This window comes from Somniosus microcephalus, chromosome 16 (assembly GCF_052327205.1).
Source record: "Somniosus microcephalus isolate GS21.2 chromosome 16, FLI_Smic_1.0, whole genome shotgun sequence".
Classification (NCBI taxonomy): domain Eukaryota; kingdom Metazoa; phylum Chordata; class Chondrichthyes; order Squaliformes; family Somniosidae; genus Somniosus; species Somniosus microcephalus.
The window spans coordinates 41953015-41969784 of record NC_141002.1 but is presented as its reverse complement, the minus strand read 5'-3'; the positions used below and the strand labels follow the sequence as shown (position 1 = coordinate 41969784).

Genomic DNA, 16770 nt, shown 5'->3' with positions numbered 1-16770 from the left:
CCTGAGAAGGTGGTGGTGGGCCGCCTTCTTGAACCAAAGCATTTAGGGTAAAATATTGATTGGGTCAAGTATTGGTCCCAATGTGGTAAATAAGTCCGACGAACAGGAGTAGGCCATTCGGCCCCTCGAGCCTGTTCCGTTCAATTGGTTCTGCATCTCAACTCCTTTACTCGCCTTTGCTCCATATCCCTTGATACCCTTGCCCAACAAAAATGTCTATCGACCTCGGTCTTGAAAGCTCCAATTGTTTGATAAAAACTGATATAGAGGCACTGGAGAGGGTGCAGAGAAGATTTACAAGGATGTTACCAGAAATGCAAGGGTATACATATCAGTAAATGATGGACAGGCTGGGTCTCTTTTCTCTTGGAAAAAGAGAAGGCTGAGGGGTGACCGATTAGAGATATTTAAAATTATGAAAAATGTTGATAAAGTTGTTACAGAGAGAATGTTTCTACTTGTGGGGAAGAGCATAACTAGAGGCCATCAATATGGGTAGGAGAGTTTAAAGGATGACAGGAGAGCAGTAAAATCAGATGAGAAGAGGGCAAGGGAAGTTGAAATGGAGATTGAAATGACCAAGGATGAGGAGTCACTGAGTCCAGAGGTTGAAGGAGGAAATCAGGGAGGATATGTGGGTGAGAAACCAGGGTGGTAGGCACTAGAGAACAAGGATTTTAAAGGAGTGAAGATTGGAACAAGTGCTCTGATGTCACAATAACTTCATGACCTCATGAAGCAGCTTCAATCCCTTTATAATTTACTTCCTGTCGAGGCACAACAACAACAACCCCCCCCCCACCTTAATCTGCCATAAACAGCTGACAAGACTTATATGGGCACATAACCCAGGACGACATCACAACTGAGGGGTCATGTAACATGGCCTCACAATGAAAACCATGACAACCCAGAAACCACGGGTGGACAAGACACAGCAAAGTGGTTCAAACTGTGCATTTGTGCATGAGAGAGCAAAGAGGAGAGAGCTTAAAGACAAGTGCGTTCATCAAATCTATCCAAATTTTGGAAGATCACCAAGAACAAATTTAAAACACTGTGGAAAGGAACAGTGTTAATTATTGGAGAGAAAGAAGTCAGGGAACAACATCCGAGCAGAGATCTGATTTCATACTGAGAGTTAGTGAACAAAGACAATCTTTAATTGATCATTACTCACAGAAATTATTTGGTTGAAACCTTTCTTCATATTGAAGAGTTGTAGAATTTGACTGCTGACTGTTTCCACATTGAGGGACATTCTCGGTTGTCTTCGTGAAGATGATAGCCGAGGAAGATGAAAGTTGTCATCAGAGAATATCAAAGACCCTCCAGACATTGGGGCGTCAGCACCCAGAAATAGTATTAATGAGCTGCCATGACTATCTGTGCCATCACACCACGCGGACAGCTCCATACGGTGTTGTAGTATTGGAGAGCATGGCGATGATTATCAAGAACACCCTTGATCAAATCAGCCAAGCACTTGCTGAGAAAGTTATCTCTTTGGCTGCAATGTGGATGACGATGTTAACAGGAGCACAAGCTGCCAGCCAGGAAGCAGCCAGCAATCTCCTGGTTGTCATGAGCTTCAGGTTCAGAAATGAAGTTGTCCAGTTGACGACAAAGAGTTTCAAACAAGGGCACCTTCCGCATGTGTACATGGTCAAGACCTTAACAAAAATGCCAATGGAAAATGTGTACGGCATGGTTCCTTTACTAAAATCTATCTTGGGGATCATGATTCCAGTATTCGTTGGCGTTAAACAGGCTGAGCTGAAGACTGCATTTGCCTCAGCGGTAGGAAGTTTTAGCAAGAGCATCCTGATCTATCTGGGAAATATGGAGAAAGCCTCAGACCCTAACGTGACTAAAGATTCTTTCTCCACCGAAATCAACGCTGTCTATAGTCTGTTATTCAAGGTGTGGTTCAAGAAGGAGTCCTCTGAATTGAAGATCTCAATAGTAGAAGCTCTAGGCTATGTCATTTCCCTGCTGCCCAAGGATGCACTGGAAAAAGAGCTGCCCAGGATAATTCCAGGCATCCTGTCTCTCTACAAGAAGCAACCAGGGCATTTTTCCATCACAGAGTGTCTGTGCCGGGTGCTGGATGTTGCCATAGAGATGAGGTATCTGGGGCTGAAAACACAGATGGGCAATCTGCTTAAAAGTCTCCACCAGCAGATGTGTGTTTCGGCAGGGTGTACTAACCATTTTGCTGCGAAGAAATGCAATAAGATCCTTTGCTGTTTTAGAGTTCTGGTCCCAGCTTATGCAGATACAATAGTCGAATTTCTCCTCTTACAGTTGGAGAACGCTGACCAAAAAATGAGAGTAGGAACACTCAATGTACTGAGGCAACTCATCATATCGGTCTCCTCACATTTTGAGAGGAAGAAGGCTCAGATTGTGGCTGCCATAAAACCACTGCTCCTGGACAAGCGCAGCAATCAGGAGAAGAAACTAATTGCCCAGGTAATATGTGTCATGGCCCAGCAAGGTTACCTTGAGCTAGAGGGAGGAAAGGCAATGGTGGAATTTGTCATCCAACAGTGTGCTGCATCTGTTGATTCAGGGACCCTGGAACCACCCAATCATCAGCCAGACCAGGTAACAACTGAGGAATTAGTCACAGTATGTGAAACAGTGATGTGTGTGATCACAACTGCAGTGAAGATGGAGGATGTCCTTTGGCCATTCTTACTGGAGTTTGTCACCATGACCCAGTACACCAAGGCTTTAACAACAATCTGTAATTGTTCAGCATATCTTGGAAAAAAGAAACTGCAAGCCGGCAGTGAGAGGTTTTTCCTCACTTACAATGAAGATGCCAATCTCCCGAAAGCCCAGGCACTGCTGACCCGGCTCCTCGTCATTTCTTGTTGCCCATATCAGGGAGGAAGCCGAGGAGCTGCGGCACTGAGGCTAATGCAAGTCCTGAGCCTCAATATTCACCCAGCATCTGAGAGAGAGTGGGAAGAGGAGCTTCCATCATTGGTTGAACAATTACTAAAGAATTCAAAGGAGTCTCTGGCCCAAAGGGAATGGGAGGAGAAATTATTGCTGTTCTTGTCCAGAACACTCAATGCCATTGATGACGAGGAATGGACATGCCAGCTCGCTAATGAAATACATAGAGAGATTAACACCAACCACCTATCCCCACAAGAGAAAGGCTTTCTCTATAAATCATTTGGGACAGTGCTTCATCAGACCCGCACAACAAAAATAAAGGAGGAGCTTTACGAAATGCTACTGAGTGTGCAGCACAGTGAGAGTGCGGAGAGAGAGGGTGCAGCTCTCGCCATTGGTTTCTGTGCCATGACACACTTTCATGATACCCTCAGTAGCCTGGAGGAGTTTGCTAACTCCAACAGATTTAAGAATACTCAAAGTTTCCTGAATATTCTTGGGGTCAAGCCTGATGTGGATTTGGCTAAAGCCAGGAGCACACTGGTTCTGTGCTATGGGAACTTGGCATTCTACGCACCTGAGGAACTGATGCTGTCCACAATCGAGACCCACATTCTGCCGGCTGTGATCAACCAATACATTACAAGTGGACAGGAGAACAAGACTGAATCCAGGGATCTCGCACTAAAGCTCAGCCTAATACAGACCGTGACTCTGATAGCCAGATCCCTACATTCAAATCGCCAGAGAGCTCCCTTCAACTTTATCAGAAACAGGGAGCTGCTGACATGCATGCTGGATCTTATCGAGGCCGAGCCACCAGAGCTGCTGCAGAGCCCTGTTCGACAGTTAGCCATGAATGCCTGCAAACATCTGATACAACTACACATTGAGCCAAACCGAGCTGACACCTGCAAATTGATTCAAACCTGCCTGACCAGTACTTTCAGCTTGTTACCTTCAGAACTGGACAAAGACATGAATAGTAACAGAAAAGAAATGGGAACACTTTATACCCAAACTATGAGTTCCCTGCAAGAGCTCCTGAAGCAATTATTGCTTCAGGACCTGTCCCCTGAAGGATTTGTGGTCATTTTCAATCAGGTAGAAGTCTGGATCATTTCAGCAAAACCTCATGAGCGAGAGAGAGCCGTGGACACGACCATACAGCTTCTGAAATTTTACTGGGAGAAGCTCAATGTTCAGAATGTAACGCCTGGAAATAACACGGGGACTCTGATTGGACGACTGATGCCGCGTTGTGCAGACCCATCGCTTCCCGTTCGACAGATGGCTCTGGACACCTTGTGCATCATCCTGTCGATTCAGTTGCCGTATGAAGGCAGCAATCTGGATCAGCAAAAGGAGCAGTTGGAGGTTCTGAAAGAAGTCAGGGAACAGTTAGTTAACCCTGATGCTTCAGTCTTCTTTCAAGCATGCTGCCAGATCACAGAGGTAATTTCCAAGTGTTTGCCCCATGACCAGTTGGGCAGCTTGCTCTCTGTGGCCCTCAAAGGGCTGTCCGACCAGCACCTCAGTTGTTCCAGTGCAGCCGCTGTGCTCCTGCAAAACATAATTAAAAAACGTGGCAGTGAACTTGGGGATCAGGTCTCGGAGATACTTCACGTGCTGAGCGTTGAATTGCAGTCAGTTCCTTATGAGAACGTGAGACTTTCAGTTCTACGGAGTATCGCCATACTGGCCTCACACAATAGAGCAACAGTTGTGTCCTGTCTCCTCACCTACCCTGTCCCTTTGGACAAGTACATCAGTGATGTGTGGCGATCACTGGCCAAGGACACAGAATGTGCCACGAGTACAATGGAAGAGCTGCTGGACAGACTGAAAGAACAGTTAGAATTTGCGATAAGCAGAACCTATCCCATCAGAGATAACGCAACCCTTGAATCCTTGGCTGCCATCTGTGGGCTGCACGAAATAATAACTAAGCCTGAGTCGGCAAAGGCGGTGGCTATGTTATTCCTGCAGATATTTAGGCCTAGAAATTCAGTTCGGACGCTATTGCGGCGCTAAAGTCGGGCGCTCGGCAAATTTAGCGGCCGCCGGAAAGTGCAGGCGAGCTCGCCGAAATTCAGTAGATTTGGCCAACTTTTTGGCCGAGCGCTGCAAAAGGCGTTGGAACCCTGTGTTCAGGCGCTAATCCGGCGATGCAGCCTGATAACGCCGATTCCGGGCGCAGTGCAGGTGCGATCATGTGGTGAGTGTCAGCAGACACCCTGACGCCGGCCAGCTCTTAAAGGGGGAAGGGTCAACTTTGACTGCAGCCACACCCTGCATGCTGTAGCCCTGCAACTAGGCCTCAGGACTGGTTGTGTACCAAATCAACGCCTGGAGGTCATGGAGAGGGCCCGTGAAAGAGCCCAGCGGTTCTCTGAGCATGCGCTGGGTGTGCTCCTTCATGGGGTACGCAAGAGAAGACGGGTCGTGTGCCCGGCTAGTGGCAGGAAGGCTCCCAGGAGCCAGTTCAGGGAGGCGTGGACCAAAATTGCCCGGAGGGTCTCCTCCAACTCCGATGTTCCCAGGAGTGCGGACCAGTGCCGCAAGAAATACAATGACCTATGTCGGCTGGTCAAGGTGAGTACCCTTTCCAGTGTCCCCCTCATCCTTGCATGTGCACCTCCCATTAGGGCCAAAGGGACATCAAAGGTCTAATGCCCAGCCCTCCTGCCGCTGCAATGGCACTTGCATGTTAATCAATAGCTCTTTCTGCACTTATCACACTGTGCAAGCTATTCCACCATGGGAGGCCTCACACACAGCAACAGGGCACCACACTGTGCAAGCTATTCCACCATGGGAGGCCTCACACACAGCAACAGGGCACCACACTGTGCAAGCTATTCCACCATGGGAGGCCTCACACACAGCAACAGGGCACCACACTGTGCAAGCTATTCCACCATGGGAGGCCTCACACACAGCAACAGGGCACCACACTGTGCAAGCTATTCCACCATGGGAGGCCTCACACACAGCAACAGGGCACCACACTGTGCAAGCTATTCCACCATGGGAGGACTCACACACAACAACGGGGCACCACACTGTACTTAGACGCCCTCCTTTCTCTTGCAGGCCAAGCTGGCGAGGAACGCCAGGAGCCTGCGTGTCACTGGTGGAGGCCCTCATGATTACCAGGAGCTAACGGTTCTGGAAGAGAGGGTGGCCCGACTCCTGCGTCACCCGGTGATTGGGCCTGTGGCGCTCGGCGACGCCGACCCTATACTGGAACCCACTGGTAAGGACAGGACCGGGTGCACCTCTCTCCTTGCCCTCGCGCATCAGATCTACATCCTTCCCCACTGGCCGAAAAATGCGCATAATGCACCAGTGCGGCCTCCCTCGCTGTCGGCCTGTCCTCACTCTAAAGCTACACTTGTGCCTTCCTGCTTTCAGCTGGTGAGGAGGAGGTGCTCCCTGAAGCCCAGACAGCCAGGCCCTCGGAGGAGGAGGACGTCGAGGAGCAGCAGGAAGGCGCCACCTCGGGGGAACCCTCCTCCGCTCCAGGAGATGGCAATGAAGGGGAGACGTCTGGCGTGCCAGAGAGCCAGGGGGAGGCGGGGGAGGGGAGCCCCGAACCTGGTCCCAGTGGCATGGACGCACGCGGCAAGGCTCCGGCGGCACGCCAGCCTTCTGCCCAGAGGGGGGAGGCGGTGGAGGGGAGGGCAGAACCTGGTCCCAGTGGCGTGGCCGCACGCGGCAAGGCTCCGACGGCACACCAGCCTTCTGGCCAGAGGGTGGAGGCGCCCTCCAGTCCGGACTCGGACGTCGCCCAGGAGGTGCGCCTCCTGGACGAGATGTCAGCGGCGTCGGAGCGGCGGCACGTCGAATTCATGGAGGTGGTGGCACAGATGCCTCACGCCATCGAAAGCCTCGCACAAAGTGTGGTGGCTTTCGGCCAATCCCAGGCCAGGGGCCTGGAGCAATTCGCAGCAGCGCACGCCAGGGGGGTGGAGCTCCTTGTGGCAGCGCATGAGAGGGGGGTGCAACAACTCGAGGCAGCGCAGCACGCCAGTCGCCAGCTGAGAGGTGCTGGGCAGACAATGGCACTGCAGATGCGGGCACATGCCGGCGCAGTTGGGGCACTGACTTCTGCCACCCTCGCACTGGCGCGGAGGCGTCGCCAGGCCAGCCGCCGCCCTGCTGCCGCACACCGGTCTGGCGACCAACAGTTTGGCGCGCTTGCTCCCCGGCCAGGCCGCCCGAGTGCACGTGTGTCTGGCGACCAGCGCGTGCCTGGCATCACCCACCTTGTCCCCATTGGTGCAGGCGAGCCTGCCACTCCCCCAGCCAGGGTGCAAGGAGCTGCTGCAGGCAGTGAAGAGGGCCACCCACAGCTGCAGCAGCCACCAGCCGGCCCCTCCCGGGCCCGCCCTCGTGTAGGCCGACCCCCAAGGGCATCTGGCGAGACGCCTTGTCGCCCTGAAGATCCTTCCCCCAGCCTCGCCACAGCCTCACGGCCCAGCTTGAGGCGCAGCAGCAGGACGGGCCGGGGCAAAAGACGGCTGTCGACAGACTCGCCCTCTCGCCACACCGAATAGAGTGTGTTGAGCGAGGGTTTGGGTGATGCGGGGGCTTCTGTTCTGGGGGGCATTATGTTGTTTGGTTTTATGGGGGTGTTTGTGTTGTGGGGGGGGCTTGTTTTTGTTAGGCCAGTGAGGAAGGCCATTTGGATGGTGATGTTTTGTTAGTCCTCCCCAGGTTTTGGGAGTGACAGAAGTTTGTGACTGTTTTTTGGGGGTCTTCTCTGTTTTGCTCTTCCATGTGGGAAGGGCCCTGAGTTTTTGAAATAAAGATGTTTATTTATTCACCATGTGCAGGTGTCATGTTTCAAGTGGTTGTTGGGTTAACCGGCTGAGGGCTTGCGGAGCGGCTGCCTTCAGCTGCGTTCAGTGGCCTAGGCCATTCCCTGACAGGGGGCCTAGAAGTGTCGAGCAATAAGCCCCCGGCGGACGGCCCTTGGACATTGTCGCTCCCTCCTGGCCTGGTGCTCCTCCTCCTCAGGGTCCTCCTGCTCGTCCTCCTGAGGTGGTGGGGCAATGTCAGGTGGCAGTGCCTGAGTCCTGCGGATAGCCAGGTTGTGGAGCATGCAGCACACCACGACGAACTGGGAGACTCTATCCGGCGAATACTGAAGAGACCCGCCCGAACGATCCAGGCAACGGAACCGTTGCTTGAGGACGCCTATCGTTTGCTCTATTAGGTTCCTTGTGGCTTGATGGCTTTCGTTGTATGCCAGCTCCGCTGGGGTCCTGGGCGCGCGGAGCGGGGTCATGAGCCATCTGCACAAAGGGTAGCCCTTGTCCCCGATAAGCCATCCCCTTGGTGGAGGCTGTGCCTGGAACATGTCAGCCACAGTAGTCTGGCGCAGGATAAAGGCATCGTGGCTGCTTCCTGGGAAGCGGGCATTGACAGCTAGGATGCGCTGCCTGTGGTCACACACCAGCTGCACATTTAGGGAATGGTAGCCCTTCCGGTTGCGGTATTGCTCGGCATTGTGGATAGGTGCCCGCATAGCCACATGCGTGCAGTCAATGGCGCCCTGCACCATGGGGAAGCCCGCGATCCTGGCAAATCCGACTGCACGCTGCTCCTGCTTGTGTTGGGTCATGGGGAAGGAGATGAATTGGTGCCTCCTCGCGAAAAGTGCTTCGGTGACCTGTCGGATGCAGCGATGCGTGGCGAACTGGGAGATGTTCGCAATGTCCCCAGCAGCGGCTTGGAAGGAGCCGCTTGCATAAAAGCTGAGAGCCACCGTGACCTTCACTTCCACCGAGAGAGACGCCCTGGACATGAGCTCTGGCTGCAAATCTGCATGAAGCAGCTGGCAGATCTCTCCAACCACCTCCCTTCTGAAGCGCAGCCTCTTAACACAATGCGCCGCAGTCATGGTGAGATATGAGACCTGCTCCCGGTATTGCCTGACTGGGTAAGGCCTACGTTGGTGACGCCTAATGGCCCCTCTGCGTCTAGGCATGCCTGGCCCTCTCTCAAAGCGTCTGCGAGCCCTTCGCACAAAATGTAGCAACTGAGGGTTGGCCCCCCATGCAGCCCCCATTACAAAGTTCCAAACAGCAAAATCACAAGGATGCAAATGTCAAAGCACTGGCTAGAAGCCAAAAATACCTCTCCTATGGTGTCCGAAATCAGTAATCTCTGTGCCTTGCTCTCTGTGCAGAAATCCAAACCAGTCAAGTCATTGCAGCGAAATGGCTGGCTTTTATGGGTGAGTGGATGTGCCCTTTAATTAGCGCTTCCCGAATCCCACAGGGCCTCTGTTGAGTTCCATTTCACAGTTCTTAGCAGCGCCACGCCCACATCGGCCGGGCGCCACTGAATTTCCGGTTTGGGGCGCACAAACGGCGTTGCACGACGGAATGACGTCATAAGATGCGCGCGCAGCTGAGCGGGCGCTAACACTTTGCGCCGGTGCTAAAACCCAGCTGAATTTCGGCGTAGGCGCAGATCCGGCGGTGCCCGGGCGCTAAGTGGATAGCGCCGGAAATCTGGCGCTAACGGCTGGCGCAAACAGCTGAATTTCTAGGCCTTAGTGTCCTACTCATTTACCTTAGCTTGTGTGTTAATGTTTGTCTGGTCAGTGACTTTGTTCCTGATGGTCAACTGCAGCAAAGAGAATTCTCAGTTGAGCCTCTAACACTTGAAAGCAGCAATGTGTGTGTGAACTGTGTGGAGACACTGAAGGACCTGCTAGCTCAAACAAATAATGAAGCAGTGCTTCATGATATGGTGCAAAGTGGAGGATGGGACCAGATGATGGATCTCTGCAAGTCTGACAAGGGGGTTGTCCTGCTGGCCAGAGCAATGGTGAGATACGCTGGCCCCAGTCTGACTGGCATTGTGAAACAGCTGGCAACTCAATTCCATACTGTTCAAGACTGTCAGGCAGTCACCTTGGTTTCCTTCTTTGCAGAGCTGTTAAAATCTCCCCTGGTTTCACAGCTGCATCTCACAGGCATTCTGGCGAATAGATTGCTAAGATATTTGCTCTATGCTTCTCCAGTTACCCGGTTGCTGTGTGTCAGAGGCCTGTACAACATTAGAGCACAGCGAAAGAATAAAAGATTGCGTCTGCAAGTGATGTGCACAATGATTACTCTGTTGGGGAACATGAAGAACCAGAAGGAGGTGCTAATCTTTGAGGTGCTGTCGTGCCTCTCAAAGAACTTAATTCAGTTGCAAGCAAACACCATCCAACCTTATGTAGAGGAAATCCTCGTCAGGATTCAACCACACTTTGAGGCAGAGTCTGATAGAGTGCGGGCTGAAGCGTTCAAAGTGTTGGGGATCTTGGCCAAGTGTGGAATTGGAGGTTCCAGATCCTTCTTCTGCCAACTGGTCCATTCCAACCTGGTGCGTTTGTTGTTACACCTGAATGGAAAGAATGAGGAGGTCGCTAGGTCTTGTTTATCAACACTATGGTTGCTCTTCCCACTCATTGGATCTGTTGAGGCTTCCTTGTTGATTGACAAGTATGCGAAGGAGCCCACCAGGAACTACATGACCCTCCTAAGAGACCTTTCACAACAGTTGGCCCAAGATATCCCCAAACAGATCTCCTCATATGCCGCGGACTGCGAGTCCTTCTTCCAGAGCCCCCAGGAACAACTGCAAGCACATGCAGTGGCCTTTGCATGTTTACTTCAACAGTCAGAACGTGTCCAACCCGCCCGGAGGGCCACCTGGTGGAACATCTGCACAATGAACTGCTGCTGTTCACCATCAGACTGAAGACTCGACGCTCAGGCCACCAACCTTCTCCGCGTCCTCTTAGCAGCAAAGTGATCATTCATTCAACTTGATTTGTAAATATGTAATTTTATGGTTTGTAAATAAATCAATATCCTGTTGTTCCATTGTAACTATTGGTGCGTCTTCAAATGGTGCAGGTCCCACTGCTGCGTGACTGGGAGTGACCGCTCCTGATTCTCTCTCTCTCTCACACTGGACATTAGACACAGATCCTACTCCTCACTCCATGTAATTCTTCACTGGATCATCATGCTAGTACACGATAAACGGTAGGACACTGAGAAGTGCAGAAGATCAGAGGGACCTTGGAGTGCATGTCCACAGATCCCTGAAGGTAGCAGGACCAGTAGATGAGGTGGTTAAGAAGGCATATGGGATACTTGCCTTTATTAGCCAAGGCATAAAATATAAGAGCAGGGAGGTTATGCTTGAACTGTATAAAACACTGGTTAGGCTGCAGCTAGAATACTGCGTACAGTTCTGGTCACCACATGTGATTGCACTAGAGAGGGTACAGAGGATGTTGCCTGGGCTGGGGAATTTTAGCTATGAGGAAAGATTGGATAGGCTGGGGTTGTTTTCTTAGGAACAGAAGAGGCTGAGGTTGACCTAATTGAGGTGAATAAAATTATGAGGGGCTTAGATAGAGTAGATAGGAAGGACCTGTTTCCCTTAGCAGAAGGGTCAATAACCAGGCGGCATAGATTTAAAGTAATTGGTAGGAGGTTTAGAGGGGATTTGAGGAGAAATGTTTTCACCCAGAGAGTGGTGGGGGTCTGGAACTCACTGCCTGAAAGGGTGGTAGAGGCAGAAACCCGCATCACATTTTAAAAGTACTTGGATATACACCTGAAGTGCTGTAACCTACAGGGCTACGGATCAAGTGCTGGCAAGTGGGATTAGGCTGGATAGCTCTTTCTCGGCCGGCACTGACAAGAAGGGCCGAATGGCCTCCTTCTGTGCTGTAAATTTCTATGATTCTATGATTTATATGGTGCCTTTTGCATCCTCAGGACATTGCAAAGTGGTTTACAACCAATTAATTAATTTTTGAAGTGCAGTCATTACGTAAGTAAACCTGGCAGCCAATTTGTGTACAGCAAGATCCCATTACATGATATGGGAACCATTTGTGGCTGCTTCCCCTTCATCTTTTACTTTTGGCAGACTTACTGCTCTAAGTGCCTCAGAGCTTCCAACGAAGGCCCAACCCACTGTGCGATGTTGAATGAGGTGTGTGATTTTGTGCTTTTCCTCCTTTTTCTGCTCGAGCATGGCGGTAAGGGAATCATATTAGGAGGGAGGGTCCCAGCATCCACGGAACAAATGAAGAGCCCTATTAAAATAGAACTATTAGTTCTACAGGGATATTTACTCTGTACCTGTGGGTAAGATGCTGGCCGCCACTCAGGGTAAGAAGACCCTGCCCAGGGAATCGCAGACACACACCTGCTGTTTGCAGTACATCTCAGCACTTCTGAGAGCCACCCTGAAGCAAAGCAATTATTGGGCTTATGGCTCTCAACAAAACGCCTCTCTAAAAGGCGACCATTCACCCATTGCACCTGCGCCAGTTCTTCATTAGAGCAATCCAAAATTAATTCCACTGCCTTGATTTTTCTCCATAGCCATGTATCTTTCTGTCTTTTAAATATTTATCCAATTTTCCCTTAAAAGATGCAGGTGGTCTCTGCCTCAACCACTCCCTGTGGCAAATCATTCCACATGCTCCAATAACCCTCTATCCTCCTCACCTTGTTCCACTCCTTGCCATTCTAACCGTTACCAGAGTATCTCCAGAAATGGCTTCTCTTCCCACCCCCACGTTGTTATTTCTGGAGCCCTCCAGGGATCCATCCTTGGGCCCCCCTCCTCTTTCTCATCTGCATGCTACCCCTCGGTGACATCATCCACAGACATGGAGTCAACTTCCTATCTTGTTTGCAATTCAGCCCCAAGCTGAGCTTCCGACCTCCTATCTTCTCCATTACTAAGGCCACACTCTGCAACATCGCCCATGCCCACCCCTGCCTTAGACCACAGACTGCTGAAACTCACATCCACGCCTTTGCCATCCCTTCATTCCCTCCCTTAATCCTTCTGCATCTCCCTCCCTCTCCCCCTTTAAGACCTTCCTTAAAACCCACCTGTTTGACCAAGCTTTTGGTCACCCCTCCTAATATCTCCTTTTTTGGCTTGTCTTCGTTTTTTTTATTATGCCTCTGTGAAACGTGTTGAGATATTTTTCTATGTTAAAGGCAATATATAAATGCAAGTTGTTATTTTGTTGATGCTGATGTTAATGATGTTGAGAACTTTCTACTAACCTCTTTCCTCACTCTCAGTGACAAATTTAAATTGATGACCCTCTCATTATTGACTCCCCAACCAGTAGAAATAATCTTTGCCTGTTCACTTTATCAAAACTCTTCATCATTTTTAAAAAACCTCTATAAAATCTCCTGTTAGTGTTTTCTGCTCAGGTTTAAATAGTCCTCATGTCTCGAGTCTCTCCTCTTCGCTAACTTTTGCTGAACCAATACTTTGTACAAATTTATCATTACTTCTTTAATGTTGTATCTTATCATAGAATCATACAATGGTTACAGCACAGAAGGAGGCCATTTGGCCCGCCGAGCCCGTGCCGGCTCTCTGTAAGAGCACTTCAGCTAGTCCCAATCCCCCGCCCTTTCCTCAGAGCCCTGCAAATGTTTTCCTTCAGGTACTTATCCAATTCCCTTTTGAAAGCCATGATTGAATCTGCCTCCACCACCCTTTCAGGGGGTGCATTCCCGATCCTAACTACTTGCTGTGTAAAAAAGTTTTTCCTCATGTTGCCTTTGATTCTCGACCCTTCCACCAATGGGAACAGTTTCTTTCTATCTGCTCTGTCTAGACCCCTCATGATTTTGAACACCTCTATCAAATCTCCTCTCGACCTTCTCTGCTCTAAGGAGAACAACCCCAGCTTCTCCAGTCTATCCACATACCTGAAGTCCCTCATCCCTGGAACCATTCTCGTAAATCTTTTCTGCACCCTCTCCAAGACCTTCACATCCTTCCTAAAGTGCAGTGCCCAGAATTGGACACAATACTCCAGTTGAGGCCGAACCAGTGTTTTCTAAAGGTTCATCATAACTTCCTTGCTTTTGTATTCTATGCCTCTATTTATGAAGTCCAGGATCCCATATGCTTTTTTAACTGCTTTCTTAACCTTTGTGCACATATACCCCCAGGTCTCTCTGTTCATGCACCCCCTTTAGAATTGTACCCTTAAGTTTATATTGTCTCTCCTTATTCTTCCTACCAAAATATATTACTTTGCACTTTTCTGTGTTAAATTTCATCTGCCACGAGTCCGCCCATTCCACCAGCCTGTCTACGTCCTCTTGAAGTCTATCACTATCCTCCTCACTGTTCACTAAGTTTTGTGTCATCTGCAAATTTTGAAATTGTGCCCTGTACATCCAAGTCTAAGTCATTAATATATATTAAGAAAAGCAGTGGTCCTCGTACCGACCCTTGGGAAACACCACTGTATACCTTCCTCCAGTCCGATAAACAACCGTTCACCACTACTCTCTGTTTCATGTCACTTAGCCAATTCCGTATCCATGCTGTCACTGTCCCTTTTATTCCAGGGGCTTCAACTTTGCTGGCAAGCCTATTATGTGGCACTTTATCAAACGGCTTTTGGAAGTCCATGTACACCACATCAACCGCATTGCCCTCATCAACCCTCTCTGTTACCTCATCAAAAAACTCAATCAAGTTAGTTAAACACGATTTGCCTTTAACAAATCCATGTTGGCTTTCCTTAATTAATCCACACTTGTCCAAGTGACTGTTAATTTTGTCCCAGATTATCATTTCTAAAAGCTTCCCCACTACCAAGGTTAAACTGACTGGCCTGTAGTTGCTGGGTTTATCCTTACACCATTTTTTGAACAAGGGTGTAACACTTGCAATTCTCCAGTCCTCTGGCACCACCCCCACCCCCCCGTATCCAAGGAGGATTGGAAGATTATGGCCAGTACCTCCACAATTTCCACCTTTACTTCCCTCAGCATCCTAGGATGCAGCCCATCCAGTCCTGGTGATTTATCTACTTTAAGTACAGCCAGTCTTTCTAGTACCTCCTCTTTATCAATTTTTATCCCGTCCCCTTTTATAAAGCCAAACTATTGTTGAACTTTTTTTTAAGGCTTTATCTACTTGCACTTACACATTCAGGGAATAATTTACCTGAACCCCTAAGCCTCTTTTCATTAAGTATATACTCCTATTCACCCATAATGTATTACCTCACACTTAACCATATTAAATTGTATCAGTTACCATCTGCCCATTCTGCTAACATGTCTGTGTCTTCATAAAGTATTTTACAGTCCATCTCATTGTTTGCTAAACCCGCTACTTTTGTGTCATCAAAAATCTTGAGATTTCCCTCTTGTCATTACTATTTCCTTTTATATTACTCACCTTTTTTCACATTTCCTTTTAGCCCGTCTAATCTCTCTTTTAACCTTCCCACTGTACTTTCTATATTCCTCATGATTAGCTTTAGTATTATTATAATATTATTATAGTTTCCCATCCCTCTTACCATTCTGGTGAATTTATGGGATAGTCTCTATGGCTTTAATATCCTTTCTATAATGGGCTGCCCATAACTGTACACAATACTCTAAATGTGGCCTACCAGTGTTTTGTATAACTTTATCATGACTCTATGAGGGTGAATTTCCATGGAGGTTCTCCCACTCGTTCTAGCCTCAGAAACCCCAGCAAAATGGCTCATGATTTTCTTCAGTAATGCTGGCTCTAACTTTATCATATTTATCATACTAAACTTCTAAATTTCAGTTTAGTTTTAATCTATTTATCCATGGAATTCTATTCTTTAATACAACCCCTTTTTGTGTTATAGGATTGCATTTAATTTTTACTCTATCCACCTCATATTTGAAGATTTCCCACTGGTGATATGTTGACTTGTTTTCTAACTTTTCTGCCTAGTTAATTTGGGCCTCAGCCTATCTTACCTCACTGATCTTTAACTCTTCATTATCCTTTTGTATTGTTTCATGAACCTAATCATGTGTGTTTACTATTTCCCGACAGTTCTCCTACTCTCACATCAGTTATTTGCCCCCCTTCATTTCCCAGAACTAAATCAAGCATTGTTTCTTTCCTACATTAGAAATACTCGGCATGCTGCTTGAAGTTCTTATTCAGAAATGGCAGGCCTAACAATGTTAAGGAGAGATCAGGATGATTTTTTTTTAATTCTGTGCTTTTTTTCCCTTTTTTTGCCAATTATTTCCAGCAATTTTTTTCCTCCCCTTCTCATGAAGCTATCACCACTTGCTGGGCTACAGTTTCAGGGTGTTCATTCTTCAGTATCTCACCCTAGCTGATTTTCCACTCTCTAAACCAGGGCACCAAGGCTAATTGTAGTGCTTCTATTGCCACCTTGGCTGAGAGGAGCCAACACCTCAGATAGGGAATGAAGCATGGACCTTTGCTATTTTGCATGTCTCAGTTATTCAGTGGATAAGTTCGCTGAGCCATCAAGGGAACGCTTTCCTTTCCATTTCTCTCATGCTCTCCTGAGCTATGATTGGCAGCAGCCCACTGATGCCTCACACAACTGGTCATTCTTCCAACTCCGCTCCTGACAACTCAGCTACTCAGCCTTGGCCCAGTGCTCACTGGCATTCCCAACTGCTTTCTTTCTTCATGCTTTGCTCCCGCCACTTTAAGAACTGCTGTAATCATCCTGATTCTTTAAAAGTACGCCCTCTGTCATCTCTAACTATCACCCTATCTCCAACCGCCCTTTCCTCCCTAAAGTTCTGGGGTGCATCATTGCCACCCAGCTCTGTGCCCACCTCTCGCTCTGCGCTCACCTCTCGCTCTGCGCCCACCTCCCCACTACTGCCTGTCCAAATGCCTTCAATATAACTTCTGTCCCACCCACAATATGGAGATTTTCTTGGTCAAAGTTACCGATGACATTCTGTGCAATTGTGACAATGACGCTTTAACCCTCCTCATCCCCTT

The 16770-nt window shown here is 48.9% G+C and overlaps 2 protein-coding genes across 4 annotated transcripts in view; both read left to right on the top strand.

The window, feature by feature from the left end:
• The window catches only part of fbln1 (fibulin 1), a 250906-nt gene that overhangs the window by 217429 nt on the left and 16707 nt on the right, over positions 1-16770 (top strand). The gene's annotated exons all lie outside the window — the stretch shown is intronic.
• Positions 563-10814, top strand: LOC147106102 (maestro heat-like repeat-containing protein family member 1). Its single transcript, XM_086009765.1, has 3 exons — positions 563-638; positions 1256-4910; positions 9486-10814. The coding sequence occupies exons 1-3, from the start codon at positions 563-565 to the stop codon at positions 10681-10683; spliced, it is 4929 nt and encodes a 1642-aa protein (XP_085865891.1). The 3' UTR covers positions 10684-10814.